The sequence below is a fragment of the Lemur catta genome, chromosome 6 (genome assembly GCF_020740605.2).
Source record: "Lemur catta isolate mLemCat1 chromosome 6, mLemCat1.pri, whole genome shotgun sequence".
NCBI classification, from domain to species: Eukaryota; Metazoa; Chordata; class Mammalia; order Primates; family Lemuridae; genus Lemur; species Lemur catta.
In genome coordinates, this window is record NC_059133.1 from 86,084,779 (window position 1) to 86,100,768 (window position 15,990).

General features: G+C 35.9%; 2 protein-coding genes across 2 annotated transcripts in view; one reads left to right on the forward strand and one right to left on the reverse strand.

Moving 5' to 3' along the window:
* Positions 1 to 2,430: 2,430 nt before the first annotated feature.
* The window catches only part of C6H12orf60 (chromosome 6 C12orf60 homolog), a 43,511-nt gene continuing 29,951 nt past the window's right edge, over positions 2,431 to 15,990 (reverse strand). Inside the window, exon 2 of the mRNA XM_045554276.1 lies at positions 2,431 to 3,370. Coding sequence (XP_045410232.1) covers positions 2,612 to 3,346 — 735 coding nt within the window. The 5' untranslated portion in view covers positions 3,347 to 3,370 and the 3' untranslated portion in view covers positions 2,431 to 2,611. The remainder of the gene's footprint in view (positions 3,371 to 15,990) is intronic.
* SMCO3 (single-pass membrane protein with coiled-coil domains 3) lies at positions 7,161 to 14,968 on the forward strand. Its single transcript, XM_045554277.1, has 2 exons — positions 7,161 to 7,282; positions 14,188 to 14,968. The coding sequence occupies exon 2, from the start codon at positions 14,204 to 14,206 to the stop codon at positions 14,879 to 14,881; it is 678 nt and encodes a 225-aa protein (XP_045410233.1). The 5' UTR covers positions 7,161 to 7,282; positions 14,188 to 14,203; the 3' UTR covers positions 14,882 to 14,968.

The following is a 15,990-nucleotide window of genomic DNA, read 5'->3' on the forward strand; positions in this document are numbered from 1 at the left end:
GCCAGGGCACTCTAGCCCAGGCAACAGAACCAGACTCTGTCTCAAAAAAAATAAAAAATAAAAAAATAAAAATCCAGCCAGGTACGGTGGCTGAGGCCTGTAATCCCAGCACTTTGGGAGGATTGCTTGAGCCCACGAGTTCGAGACCAGCCTGGGCAACATAGACCTCTTCTCTAAAACAAACAAACAACAAAAATCCAGTGAAAGAAAATTTCACTAGAATTTTGTTTGGGAAATCAGGTTGTCTAATGATCTGAATCAAACTGATTTACACTAAATAAACTAGTTCTTTCCTGATTTGGTAAAATTCAACAAAACATTTATTGAACTAGGTGCTTTCAGAGATACCAAGATGCGGCAAACATTGGTAACTGATAAAAAGTAGGAAAAAAGATATACAAATATTATAGGACTTTATTCTTTCTTTCTTTTTTTTTTTTTTTGATAGTAAACAATCATGTGTTGTGTTTTGTTGTTTTCTTTTGTGGTAGTTCACTTTTTCCTCCCCACCCGTGCATCATTCAAACATCTCGGGCATCCTGTGTTCATGGCCTCAGGGGAGAAATGAGACAAAGCATAACATAAAAACATGTGAGTCTATTGCACTTTGTTTTTCAACACCTGAAGGACTTTAGAGAAATGAGAGAACCCCAAACCAAAGCATTTGAAAGAAAGATTCAATGAGAGTAATAGGGTTAAGAAGAATGGAGCTTTCCCACGATACATCCACAAGCTAAGCAGCAGCAGCAGGCAAGACGTCATCAGAGCGAGCAGACTGGTGGTGTTCAGTGGTGGGAAAATGTGGGAGAGACTGTGAGTGATGGCCAACCTCACCAGAGCCACCAGAACCTGAAGACCACCCATCTGTATTGAAGTGGGCACCACCTGCCTCTAACATCAAAGGACTACCCCACCTGCCATTCCCACTGGCATCGGGTGAGGACTTCCTTGAACAACTACCAGTCATTCTTCCAGTCATTTCGCAGAAAGACTCTGCCCCAAGACTCTTCTAGGTCCTCATCTCATTCATTTCCATGTATATCTTCCTAGCTGTTGCAACACCCTGGGGCACAACCCTAAGACTAAGGAGAGTGAAATCCTGGACACATATAGGTTTAGAAAAAGCAGCAAAGTTAGAGTGTGTATATAAGGGGAGAGTAGCAAACGAATCAGTTCAAGATCCTCCTCAAAATAAGACGGTTATTAACAGAAACCTACTACAAATGAGCAAGCTTTCAGCTTTGGTGCTGAGAGAAAATGCAGAGTTAACATATTGAAATTCATTTTTTTCCAGGACTTCCAAGCTCTGGAAATGGTCAAAATCCACTTGACCATCCCCACAGGACATTCTGAAAGTCTTACTATTTGTCTGGAGGTGGAAGGGGGATTCTTTATTTAAAAGAACAATGGTAATTACAATCAACGATAGCCTTGGCTTGGAGTTATCATCGCTTTTCTTATTCTCAACAAAGTTCCTATCACGTGAAATAGTAACTTCAAGGGCCATATTGAGAGTACACACTCATTTACGATGCATGAGAGCCAAAGACTTATAGTAGGCAAATGGACTTTCCTAATTCTTCTTCCCAAAGGCAAGCACATCTCCATAATCCTACTTCTGCAAGTATTATGGTCTTTTCTCTATGAAAGGTTAGAATACCTCCATTTTTCAACCTCTAATATCTTCTAATCATAAGACCCCAATAGGAGACAAATGAGAATAAACTATCTACTCTGGTCTTATTCACATAAGGAAGAAAATTTTATTATTGCTCATTCATTGTTCTTATTTACTTCTGGATAAATCATATCAAAAATATTTAGCAATGGCTTATGATAGTCAAGGCAGTGAAGTATATAAAAATTGGTATATGAGCAATAAAAATGGAGTTTATGTTCCCAGGCCTAAACAGATATCTAACTGATTGTCTAATGATAACATTTATATTTACCTAGTATCACAAGACTGGAAGAACAAGCACCACATGTACTCACTATCAAATTGGTACTAACTGATCAACACTTATGTGTACATATAGTAATAACATTCATCGGGTGTTGAGCAGGTGGCGGGGGGGAAAGGGATGGGTATATTCACACTTAATGAGTGCAGTGCGCACTGTCTAGGGGATGGACACACTCGAAACTCTGACTCAGGTGGAGCAAAGGCAATATATGTAACCTAAACATTTGTACCCCCATAATATGCTGAAATAAAAATAAATAAATAAATAAAATATACATTTCCATTTACCTGGACTCCTTCACACTATAGTAACTGAAAATAGAATGGCTAAGAGTGGAAATTAGTTTAGGGTTTAATTATGCTTTAAGATGGAATATAATATTTAGAAACATCCTCAAATATAATAACACCTTGATTTTTTTAACCATATATTCTTAGTAATTGCCATTTCAAGCAGACTTTCTTTGATCATTCCTTTTTTATTTTAATAAAGCAAAACTATAGGTAAATGGTTTGCCAGATGACTATTATGCACTTATGTTCTAACATACCACATATCTGACATCAAAAGATCTTAGAAAGCACTACGAAAAATCATGAGATTTGAATTTATTTTCGGACAAAAATGAACACTCTATTCCACCTCTACTTGTCATTGACCTTCTTAAACATGGAAATATCAGTTTCTATACTCTTGATGGCTTTTTGGAGGATCTCTACGATTGGTCCCATATCCTTCACAATTTGTTCCAATAAATCTGCTGCTGACTCTGTGGGATTGTTGGCATTCTTGGTTTTTAGTGCATCCTGCAACTTTTTCAAGATGTCTATCACAGTGGTTTTGGAAGGACCTGGACTTGTGGTTTTCTCGGATGTGGTAGCATCTGATTGTTCTTTGGTGTCTTCCCTATAGAAGTCACTTAACTGAAGATTCATGATGGGGAATTTCATCAAGAGTGAAAGAGAAGATTCCAAACTCCCAAGGATGTTACCATTATGCAGCACAGAGACAATGACTGGTGTATGGACGTTTTTGAATAATTCTTTAGCTGAGTCTTGCAACTCCTTTACATTGGTACTCTTCTCAACCATAGAGCACATAGCCGTTGCAAACTTGGAACATAAAGACTCCGTTTGCATTTGGTTGAACTTTTCATTCACTACGGATTGCATCTCCTTAAAAATTCTGAGCATTTGTTCAAAGAAATCCTTAATGTTACTATTTTCTTTCACAGCCATCGAGAGGATCTGAGTATTCATGTTGTGGTTAAACAATGTGGTCAGTGTGTTTGTGAAAGAAGTAAGATCTTTTATGTGAAAGAAGAACATTTTGGCAGCTTGAACCAGCCTCTCTTTATCCTTTTCTGACTCTGAAGACATTTCTCCAGCAAAGCAATTTCAGCACTGCAAAGCAAAACAGTAGTCCAAATGAGCTATAAGTAAATTTATCAGATACAAGATCAATATACAAATATCCATTATATTTTCATTCACTAGGAATGGACAATAGGAAACCAATAATTTTTATAAGTATCATTTATAACATCCTCTCAATGAAATACTTAGGTACAAGTCTAAAAAATATGTGCATAATCGGTACACTAAGATTCAAAAACATATGAAATTCTGAACTAAGAAAAAAAAATCAAAGAAAACCTAAATAAATGGAGAAAAAACCCTGCCCATGGATTGAGACTTTATATAGTAAAGATGTCAATTCAAACCCTGTCTATAAATTGGAAGACTCTATGTAATTAAGATGTCAATTGTTCCCAAATCAATCCATAGAGTTAATGCAATCACAATCAAAATGCCATCAAGTTTCTTTATAGATACAGAAAAGTGAATTCTAAAATATACATGAAAATGTAAAGGAACAAGAATAGACAAAAGTTTTAAAACGAACAAAGTTGAAGGACTCACACTAATATTAAGATATACTATAAAAGTATAGTAGTCAAGACAGTGTATGTATTGGTGATGTGTAGACCAACATAACAGAATGGAAAGTCTAGAAATAGACCCACAAATGTGGTCAATTCATTTTTAACAAAGATATAAAGGCAATTTAATAGAGAAAGTTTAGGTTTTTTTCTACAAATGGTGCTGGAACACCATATGCAAAAATATGAATCTTGATTTATGTTATATTATATATAAAAATTAACTCAAAATGGAACATAGACATAAATATAAAAATATAAAACCATAGAACTCTTAGAAGAAAATGCGAGAGAAAAGTTTATAACTTTTGTTAGCCAATTATTTATTTGATATGACACCAAATGCACATCCATTTAAAAAAATGATAAGTTGGACTCCACCAAAATTAAAAATATTTTCTCTGCAAAGATGCCCTACACAGAACAATAAGCCAACCCATAACCTGGGAGAAAACACTGCAAAACACACTTCTGACAAAAGACTTGTGTCCAGGGATCCTTGAATGTTATAATGTTCAGTAACTTGACTATGGGGGTGGAAACATAAACTTACACAAGTGACAAAATTGTGTAGAATTTAATATAAACATAAATGAGTATAAGGAAATTTGAAGAAATCTGAATAGATTAGTGGATTGTGTCAAAGTCAATATTCTGGGTGTGGTATTTGCAAGATATTACCATCAGGAGAATCTGGGAAAAGTATACAGGAAATCTTAGTCATATTGAAGAAATGTTTGAAAAGACAGGGACCCAATAGAATCATACATCTCTAAGAAAAGATAGTTTAAAGTAAGAACTGGCCAAAAATTGCAAATGCTGCAAGTAAGATGAACGCTGTTCATTAGTCATTAAGTGTAGTCATTCATTACAATGCCATTGGTGATGCTACGGAGCAATTTTGCAAGAGGTGGGAATATGTACAGAAGCTAGGTAACAAATACTGAAAAATTAATGGAGAAACTGAAGTCAAGACGGTGCATGCACACTACCCAATTGGGAAGTGTGACTGTGAAGAGGAGAGAGAAGAGAGCCTATAGGGTCAAAAAGTTGATTGTTTTTAGGTTTGTTTGATTTTTTTTTAAATGCAATATGCATAAGTGCTCGTGAGTTGTTGAAACAATTATAACTGAAACAGGCAAATTATTCTTGGAAAGAGTCATGCACTATATGGTTTTTAAGTAGAGCTTCACAGGAAAAGAAGCAGTGAGCTTTAGATTAAAGAGGGAAGGAAAGCATTCTACACGAAAGAAACCATCAAGAGAAGTCAAACACAGATAAATTTGGAGACATCATTGACCTTTCACTCATTCACCACCACCCTCAACCCAGCAAACTTGTCAAATCAGCTTTCCTGATGCCCTGTCACCACCCCGACTCCAAGACCTATGCTAGGAAAATTTGCCTCCTATTTAAGGTTCACTCCCAACTATTGATTTGACGCCAATACTGATTTTAGTCAAGGAGAATTTAAGAAGTTCAAGTTGGTTATTTTTATAATGAAGAGGCTTATTATAAAGTCTATACTATTTCTAGTTTTTCTCCGATAATTCTGAAAAGGAGACTAGCACAATGTGCCCAGCTTGTTTGCATTGTTTCTGTTCATATCTCAATTAAGGCAAGCCCAGCTAGGCTGCTATGTGGTGGGAGAGAAAGGAGTGGCTGAGTAGGCAGTAAATGTTAAGAAGGGTAGTAACACAAGAGAAACAAACACCACCTTAGGAACAGGTGGGTTAAATAGTAGTCTTTATCAGTATTCTCTTCAGAAATAAAATACAACTGTTTTAAGATAGGGTGACTGACATCTCTTACCCAGCTACTGTGGACATTGCATTGGTGATCCATGCTTTATTCTCCATACCCACTAATCTAGTTTATATAAAGTGACCTTCATGAAATCCAAACCTATGAATATTACTGGATGATAAAAAAAACTGTCAATGGTTCAATATTACCTACAGAAAAAGATACAATTACTTATCATGGCATTTAAGGCCATCTACAAACTGCTCTCAATTTTCCGCTACTTACCTTCCCTTAACTGCTGTCGTATATACCCTGTATCAGCAGCACAGTGGATTAACTTGTTCCCTGAAAGTGCTCTACAACTTCCTGTTCAGCTGCTTCGCTCTCAGTGTTCCTTCCATCTGTGTTATCTCCTCCAATACCCCACCCCCACACACATCTGTTGAAATCCTATGTTTCATCCATACCTAGTGCAGATACACTGGCACAAAAGTGAAAAATTACTCCACTTAGCACTTCTTTGAAACCATAGGGCAGCACCTTTAGATTTTACAAGTCACCTGTCTGGCATCTTGGTCCTGTACCCTCTACCCACCCACGGCCTCTCACCCCCACTAGGAGATACTGCTGTTAGTGTAAGAAGAATAGCTACCATTTCGTAAGATGTTGCCACACATCAGCCAGAAAGCCAAGTGTTTTATGTGCATTATCTCATTTAACCCTGACGACAACCCACAAGTTATGAAGTGACACTCACATTACACTCCTGGAAAAACTTAGGTTAAGCGACTTTCCCAGGGTTATATGACTAGTCAGTGGCACTCTGAGTACACAAAACTAAGACTGTCTTATTCTAAAGCCTGTGGTCTTTCCAAGTCGTACTGAGGCTGAGTGATTCCCCTGCTTCTGAGGTGTCTTTGCTGTCGAGGAATCGATGGCGATTAGGACAGAATCCAGAGGAGGAAGCATGGAAGACTCTGATCTAAGCTTTAAGGGAAAGGAGTCAAGTTGGTCTTTAAGGTTTTTATGTTGTCAAGACAATTCACTAACATAAAAGAGGTAATGATAAACAGTAGAGCTCCCAGCTGAAAAGAAGAACAAAAAATAAAATAAAACATTTGGCTGAAAATATCCAGATTTATATCTCTTGAGAAACTAAACAAAGCAATTAGCAATAGTTAGAGGTACAAATGCAACAGAAGCTACAGGAAACTTAATATCTGGAATAGTTGACAAGATGAAATCCCAAAATATGACAGCTGCAATCAAAGAGCCATCTTCTCCACTGAATTGAATTAGTTCAGTTGTATAGCACTTTTTAACAATAAAAAGTTCATTAGAGAACAGGAAATTAAAAATATGTTTTGCCACTTTATTAGTCTTTCAAATTATATTACTCAAACCTGTACACTAAGTTTATATTAATATAGGAAATAGAAGAATTCTGAGGACTAAGCCATGCAGAAATAACCTATGAAACAGACAGGCAGAGGGACCCAGCAGAGACCAGCAAAGCCTGTAAGTCATCACATTCCATCAGAAATATCCAGATAAAACCCGATGAAAAAGCACTTCAGCAATACTCCCAAACAACTGCTGGGACTACAGAACTCACAAACACAGCAAGGTAAGCAATATGGATATTTCCATTAGTATTAATATCATGCTCTGTTTCTCAATAGCAAAGGGAATTTGAAATAGCATGTGTCTTGAATCCTAGCCATAAATAAAGTAACATAACAGTTTTGTTGTAAGAGGATCCCATGGCATGTTCCTTGTGATTGTTTCTCTGAAGTCAACAAGGAAGAAGGAAAATTAACAACTTGTAGGTCTGATTAAATCAGAGGGGAAGGGAAGCAGTAAAGACATCAATTTTAGAAATAATTAAGGATAACATGACACCCGTATGAATGTGTTGTTTATATGGATGGTAACATTTCCTTCTATGTCATTAACATTGATTTAGGCAGTCAATATCTGTGAGAGAATGAATATGCAATCTAACACTAGTTAGTATATATTGCTTATTCTCCTTCTAAATTATATCATATTAAAAAACCACTGAACATTTGCTGCACGTCTGCAAATAAACTATTATTTTCTTGAGAGCAAGGAACATTGTCTATTTGTTTTTTCAAATGCCTCAAGATGTATAATACAGGCTTCACAAGTGCACATTGATAAATGCTGATGAATGACCTTGATATTCTGCATTCTGGTCAGAAATATTCTTTAAAAGAATTGACATCAGGAAATGTATCATCACATCATGATCGACTTTTTTCTAAATTAAAGGTCATGGTTTTGATTTGAATTAAAGAAGGCTCAGAACTAGTTAGTAGCTGTTATTTTTCTCCTGAGAGGCTCCTGCCTTTATCTATACCCTATTTTCCATACTCCCAAATAAGCTGCATGACAGCAGGACCCAATTTGGACAGTGAGGAGAAGTGACAGCAGGAAGAAATGTAAAGCCTCAGACAGAACCATGACTAAACACCAGAGATTCAGACAGGGTCATGTTTTTATTTTGTTTTTCTTTCTTCTTTTGTGATTATGAGAAAAGTTCAAACATACACAGAAGTGGAGACAGTAATATAATAAATTCCTACATACCCATATTCCAGCTTTAAAAATTATCAAAACAAGGCCAATTTTATTTCCTCCATAACCCTACTCTACTATTTCTTTCAGATTTGGAAGCAAATCTGAGAGACCGTTATCATTTCATCTTTAACATTTTCAGTATGTATTTCTAAAAAGGCAAGAACTAAGAGCTCCTTTGTTTGAAAATTTAACCTTATGCTCCCCGTATCAACAATATTTAAACAGGACCATGTTTGACTTTCAAAGATACCCAGTATTGTGCTATGAAAATGTATTTTTGGTGGCAATGTTATAACTTTTAGAATGCAGTTTGCAATATATATCAAAAGTAATAAAAAACTTAATTACCTTTAGTTATATAATTCTTCTAGCTATTTATCCAGATGATGGAGGGGGGAAAATATCTGTTTATATCAAAATGCTCATTAGAACATTGTGATAATGAAACAATTAGGGACTTAATAAATCATGGTAAAGATGTGTAATAGTTTATGTAACCAATAAAATACTTATACAACTACAAATATGGGAAAATGTTTAGTGAATTGATGTAAGATGAATTTTATTGACACTATTATTATAACTTTATAAAGATACTTATGCATATAAAAAACTTTGGAAAGAATAAAAATAATTAAGATAGTAGGCTTATGGATGTTTTCCTCCTCTATTTTAATAACTTTATATATTAGTGATAATGACTTTATATTTAAAATATTTTGTTTTATCAACCCTTTCACTTTTAATTTCTCCATGTTATAATTCTACCATCTATCATAGCATAAATCATGTTGCTTTCTCCATAAAGCTTTTTCTAACCACCTCGATTAGTTTCTCTTTAAATTTCTATAGCACTTGACAGTCAATGCACCACTGTTATTCATTAAAGTATCCTGAAAAGTTTTGTTTGAATATATGACAATCCATTTTCATTTTGTAAGGTGGTTCGTTTCCTGGAAAAACTAAAACAACTGTACAATATCTCTAAATAAACATTAACTTTTAAATACAGTCATCAATATATTTCTACCATATCTTATATGCATTTTAATCTCGAATGTTTACTTCTTAGTTCAAGAAAATTGACGAGGTTAGGTTCAATAAACATCCATCTCAAGCTCATCTTTGTTTCCATTTGAATTTCCTAAGATGGGCTGATTACTGGTAATGGCACGTCCAGATTTATTTTTCTTGTCATTTTTATTAAAGAAAAGTCAGATGTTTCCAAACTTTGTTGTAGCAACAGAACTCTCTCACCAAACAAAATTATACCCACCCAGAGCCCATATGTGTAGAACCAGAGAAAGTGCAACTGCTCCAGCAAAGGCTTGAGTGGAATAGGACTCCCAGGGCTCAGGAGCTCCACCTGCTGGCTAGAAATTCCCCATCGGGTTGCTCCAGTACTCTAGAACCTGCTTAACGATCACTACAATAAAATATGCAAGTAAATAGCACAAACTGTACAGAAGCGGATTATAACTCTTTAAACAGAACTTTTCACTGACCGGGAGTATCATTATGCGATAAGTCAAATTACGTAAAAGTTCAAATTTGTCATACAAGAAGGTGTAGTTAATCAGAGCTAGATTAAATCTACCACTTAGCTCCTTGCTGGTGCCACAATCTATAAACATCACCAGGTCATCAATGAAAATGTTATAATATGGGAAAATGTATATGACCCAGAACTCCTCTCAGAGATGGTATAGATATGTACATATTGTTTGTAAGATATCACTTGAAGCATGCCTGAGTAACAACTATGATCTTTAAGAACGGTGACTCTGATGAACTGCAGGGCTTTTGTTCTGCTGAGTGGAGTAATCACTCTGGGAGTCAGAACTAAATTGTTAAGGTCAATAGTGGAAATACCGCACATTGCCAACTATGGTTCATGTGGTGTTTAACCTCTCTTTAATTATCAAGCACATATTTAAGAGTATCAATTTGAAAGGGAACAAAAATTATTAACCTTCTCTGGATGATCAAATGCCTCCATATGGCCACAATGTCAATATATATTAAAGTGTGGATTGTTTAAAAATTGAGTTTGTATGAGTCAAATACCAACTGTACCTATAATTTTGTATGACATACTATTTACAACTCAATATTGTAGTCATAAATCTGTTTTAACTCCCTTGCTAAATTAGAAATTCCAAAAAAGCAGGGACTATGTCTTTTTCATCTCTGTATGCTTTATACAGTGGTGCTAGCTTACAACCTTACACAAAGTGAAGTATTACCCTATTAGATAAATTGTTACTGGATTAATACTTGCTTTCTTCACCAGGCTTTTCAAACTTCACCTGCCCAAAATACAATTCAGTGGTACCTTCAGTCCTCACCTCTCCTCTTCCAAATTCTCCAGTACTTCTTATCTCCTTTTGGGGGTGGAAATAACCTTGAACTGTATTCAGTACTGGAGCTCAGACATACCTGGGTAGGTATGATGGCAGGGCTGTTTAAGATCTGTTTGCATACGGAGCCTTCCCCATCTCCCACCCCAAGGGATTAAAAACTAGGAAAGTAAGCCTGACTCAGAAAAAGAAAAATCCATTTCCTTAAAAGGGAAAAATAATTTGAGCATATTATGATGTCTCTTGCTCAAACTTGCTATTGGAACAAAATCATAGACTAATGTCTACTCCTACAAAGAAGACTATAAGAGTACAAGTGCAGGGGCATGAGTATTTAAAGGGCGGGGTGGGGAGGGGAACGTCACTTTTGTAGTTGAAAACATTCTAGATCTTTCTTTGATTTCTGGCAAGACTGAAATTTCCCCATCATTTTACTAGCTACTGTTTCTTTTCTTACTGTCTGTTCGGGGTTGTTTGCTTATTTAGGTATTAGATTATTACTGTTTTTCTTATTAATAATAATAATACTAGAAACTAATATTTTTTTTCTTGCATTTTTCCCAGCTTGTTTTCAGTTCTTTCTACATTGCCATCTTTATTAATTAAATTTTTGCATGTAACTTTTTGTCTATTGGTTTTAGGCTTATAAAATCCTCCTTCATACAGACATTTGGAAATTGTTTTCTTCTAATGTACTATTTGATTTTTTACATATATTACACTAATACATTTTTTACTAACTTTTAGTTCCAAAGACTAGCCCATTATGCCAGGACTGTTTATGGAGTAATAATTTCAATTATTATTGATGTGAGATTCTACATTGATTATTATTATTAAACAGATAAATGTGACTGCTTTAGGGACTAATTTTTTCCATGAATCCATCTACTCTTGCACTGTGCAATACTGTTAAATTTTTTTTTTTTTTTTTTGAGACAAAGTCTCGCTCTGTTGCCTGGGCTAGAGTGAGTGCCGTGGCATCATCCTAGCTCACAGCAACCTCAAACTCCTGGGCTCAAGCGATCCTACTGTCTCAGTCTCCCGAGTAGCTGGGACTACAGGCATGCGCCACCATGCCTGGCTAATTTTTTCTATATATATTTAGTTGTCCATATAATTTCTTTCTATTTTTAGTAGAGACAGGGTCTCTCTCTTGCTCAGGCTGGTCTCGAACTCCTGAGCTCAAACGATCCACCCACCTCAGCCTCCCAAGTGCTAGGATTACAAGCGTGAGCCACCGCGCCCGGCCAATATTGTGTGTTTTTTTTATGGTGTTTTAATATGTGGGGGAGTCCCATCACTCCTTTTCCTGAAAAAAGGAAGGTTCATTTCTCCATTTGTTTATCTTAAGGTAGATACAACCTCACACCTTTTCTGGAAACTATGCCCTCATATAATGGTGTATGATAACTGCTAGACATATTTTCCACTTTTTCAGGATAAGAAAGAGGCCTCTTGCTTAAATACCTGAATAGGGATATAGTTGATTATCTTCTGAATTTGAAGTCAGAAACTGGAGTTTTCATAAGATCTGAAAACCAAGAGCCAAAAAAAATAGACAAATGTTTAATGAAAAATTCCTAGAAGAAAAAAGAAAATCCAAAGTCCAAATTTGTGCTTTTCAAATTGCAGTTTGCAACCCATTAGTGAGTTTGTGGAATATTTAATAGATCCTCAACGAGCAATTTCCTTAAATGGAATTGGATTAGAAAATTTTCTAAGTATCATTTTGTGGAAATTTGTGTCTGTCACACATGTCTGTGTGTGTGTGTGTGTGTGTGTGTGTGTGCACGTGTGCGTGTGAGCTCTGGATCTGAATCAAACATAAAAAGAAATTTCTGACCATGGTAGTTTATTCTACCAGGAGTTTCCAGTGCATTTTTCTAAATCTAACAACATAAATGGTTGTTTATATTATTAATCCATTTTACAAAAATTTTCCATTTCCAAATTATATCTGTATGACTTGGGGGATAGGTTATTTTCATGTTTACTTTCTTGAGAGAAAAACGTCTTCATTCTCTCATCCCACACTTCTGAGATTCCCCGCATCCAGACTAAGAACCATGGTGCTAGAAGACATGGGACTCAAATTAATCAAGATGTTGATGACTCAAAAAAATAATGCTCCAGATCCATCATGGGTATAGATAGAGGAGTCCATTTTTTTCTTTCTTTTCTCTCAAGACTTTAATATAAAAATAAAACTGCCAGGCACACGGGAAGTCATCTCAAGGTAGGCATATTGAGTAACATAGAGTTCTTATTGGGCTCAAATTTAGATTTTTCACCCAAATAAACCCTGAAGAGCAAGATTTTCTTTTTTCTCTAAATGGTACAAACACAGGAAGTCTCCTATCAGGTTTATTTTATTCAATTTATGGTGTATTCTCACTACTTATTAATATTTTCAAATAATAAAATGGTGTTATTTTCTTCCTGACACTAACTCTAGCACAACATAGACCATTCTAGATAACTTAAATTATAAGCTGTGCAAATGGAGAATCACAGAGATAGTCCTAACTGCACTGTCCCCTGTACAGTGCCCATCTTGTTCCCAAATGAAATTTTATCCGAAGACTCTTGAATATATTCCCGTATCAGGAGAAATTGTTTTAAAAGATTCTAATATTATATGCGTGTTGCTTTGGATGTCCCTTAGGTTTAGAAACTAAATAATTCGTCTGTAAAGAGATATAGTGATTTGAATATTTTAATTAAGATAACCAAGTATATAAACACAAAAAATAGCCCTGCAAATTCAGAGATTTTAGTACTCTTCTAGCTCTGACTACCAATTTAACTCCAAATGTTACATGAGTCAGTCCGGCATTCAATGTGGTGGCCAGGAGTTGGGGAGATTAAGGAACATTGGTAATCAAGAGCTAATCATTTCAAATTAGGGTCTATTTCAAATAAAAGTTATTAAATATCACTTAGAAATAATCACGTTTATTTATTAATAACCAGATACTTGATAAACATGAATATTTCCTAAGATTTCCCACCACCAAAAAATCTAATAACTCATGCATCAATGGATTATATTGTTATCCACATTCTCCATACACTGACTCCAAGTTTCATAAAAATAATTGTTTTAAAGAACCTGGAGAAGTGTGCAATGGCTCACACATGTAATCCCAGCTACTCAGAAGGCTGATGTGGGAGGTTCGCTTGAGCCCAGGTGGTTGAGGCTGCAGTGAGCTATGAACACGCCACTGCATTCCAGCCTGGGTGACCCTGTCTCAAAAAAAAAAAAAGGAAAAAACAATGGAAATTTATTTTGAGCAGGTGTGATGGCTCACGCCTGTAATCCCAGCACTTTGGGAGGCTGAGGTAGGAGGACTGCTTGAGCCCAGGAGTTCAAGAGCAGCCTGGGTACCATGGCAAAATCTTATCTCTACAAAAAATAAATAACCTGGTGAGTTTTCTGAGGAATTCCCTCAATAGCATATTGCTACTTTGCTATGCATGAAACAAAAGATTTTCTAGTCAGATCTACACAATTAGCGGATATTTTTCAAGACTTTAAGTGAAGATTTACTATTTTATTTTTCAGAGATCATATTTGAAATATGGCTCAGAGTGATTTCCTCTACCCAGATAACCCAAAGAGGCGGCAGGAAGTAAACCGTCTTCACCAGCAGCTCCTTGACTGCTTATCTGACAGCTTCCATGCCACCAATAAATTGACTGGGGTTCTAAATATGCACTTGGGGTGCAGGCTGGCCTCCATTGAGATGAAAAGAGATGGGACCATCAAAGAAAACTGCGATATCATCATCCAAGCCATTACGGAAATCCAAAAGGAACTTCAAAAGGTTGATGAAGCACTAAAAGACAAACTAGAGCCAACACTTTATAGAAAACTTCAGGATATTAAGGAAAGGGAAACAGAGAAAATTGCAATAGTACAAAAGGTGATCTCAGTCATCCTAGGAGAAGCTACATCTGCAGCCAGTGCAGTGGCTGTTAAACTTGTAGGCTCAAATGTCACAACTGGCATAATTAACAAGTTGGTCAGTGTGTTAGCTCAAATTGGTGCTTCTCTCCTTGGTAGTATTGGAGTTGCTGTTCTCGGCCTTGGCATAGATATGATCTTCCGTGCCATCCTGGGAGCAGTAGAGAAAACACAGCTTCAAGAAGCCATCAAAAGCTATGAGAAGCATCTGGTGGAGTTCCAGTCAGCCTCAGAAAAATATCATCATGCCATTACTGAGGTCTCCAATACAGTGAAACACCAAATGAAATGAACATTTTATCTGCCCCTGGAATATTTTTCTGTTTCCCTCTCTTTGCTTCTTTGATTAGGCTTATTTTCCATACACTTCTAATGGGACTTAAATAGGGTAAACAATTTTGAAAGGGGAATTGAAGATGCCTTTTGTGTTTAATACCAACAATAAATGCCTGGATCAGTTGGTGCTACCCCTGAGAGGTAAAAAATTACATCCCAGGATGTTTTCTGACCCTGATCTACCAGATCAACATTGGCATAAATGCCATTGTAGATAGGCAAGTATAGGTGTTTAGGTGTTACCTTTTCCTTTTCTAATTTCCAGCTAAAATCCTTAAAATTTACACTGACTGCAGAGACTTTCATTTCTACCACTAGCTTCAAACATCGTTTAGTTCTCAGGGACATACTTAGCAAATTCTGCCTAGACACAATCCCTGGGCCTGAAAATGGAAATAAATACTGCCATGTTTTTGACCATCAGATTAAATCCAATTTTCTGTAAACTGGAGAAGACTGAAAAATGGTTTGTAACAATTTGCTTTAATGATGAAAGGAAGCAACGGATTTGTAAACTTCTACTAATTACACAATGTAATCTGGATGGATTTTAAAAAGACAAAAGTTAAAACTAAAACGATAAAGGTTCTGTTTCTAAAATTGCAATCAACTCTGACCAACTGTGATGGTTAAATATTACCCAAGTGATGTTTCTACACTCTGGAACATGTAAAAAACAAGCAAGGAAACCACAGATATACATGCCTAAAATGTATAGGATCTAGAATAGAAAGTCACTACTCTTTAAGAATTTGTCATTTAAAAGAAAGTCATAATTTATTACATTATCAATTTTCAGAAAAAAGAGAATATAATTTCATTTTCAGTACTAGCAAAAATGAGGCAGCTGTTCTTACATGAAGCATTAGGGAGTCCATTTCACTAATTACCTAATTTCAGAAAAATCCAGAGGGTGTGGAGGCCTAATGGTTCAGCTGAATCTCTGGAGAGGCAAGTGTTTTGTTTCCTAAGTCCATCACCAGTGAATAATTCCCAGCGGGGCTCTTTTAGTGCACACTTACAAAATTGTTAGTATGCTGTTGATGGGAGAATGTGTTTGTTATA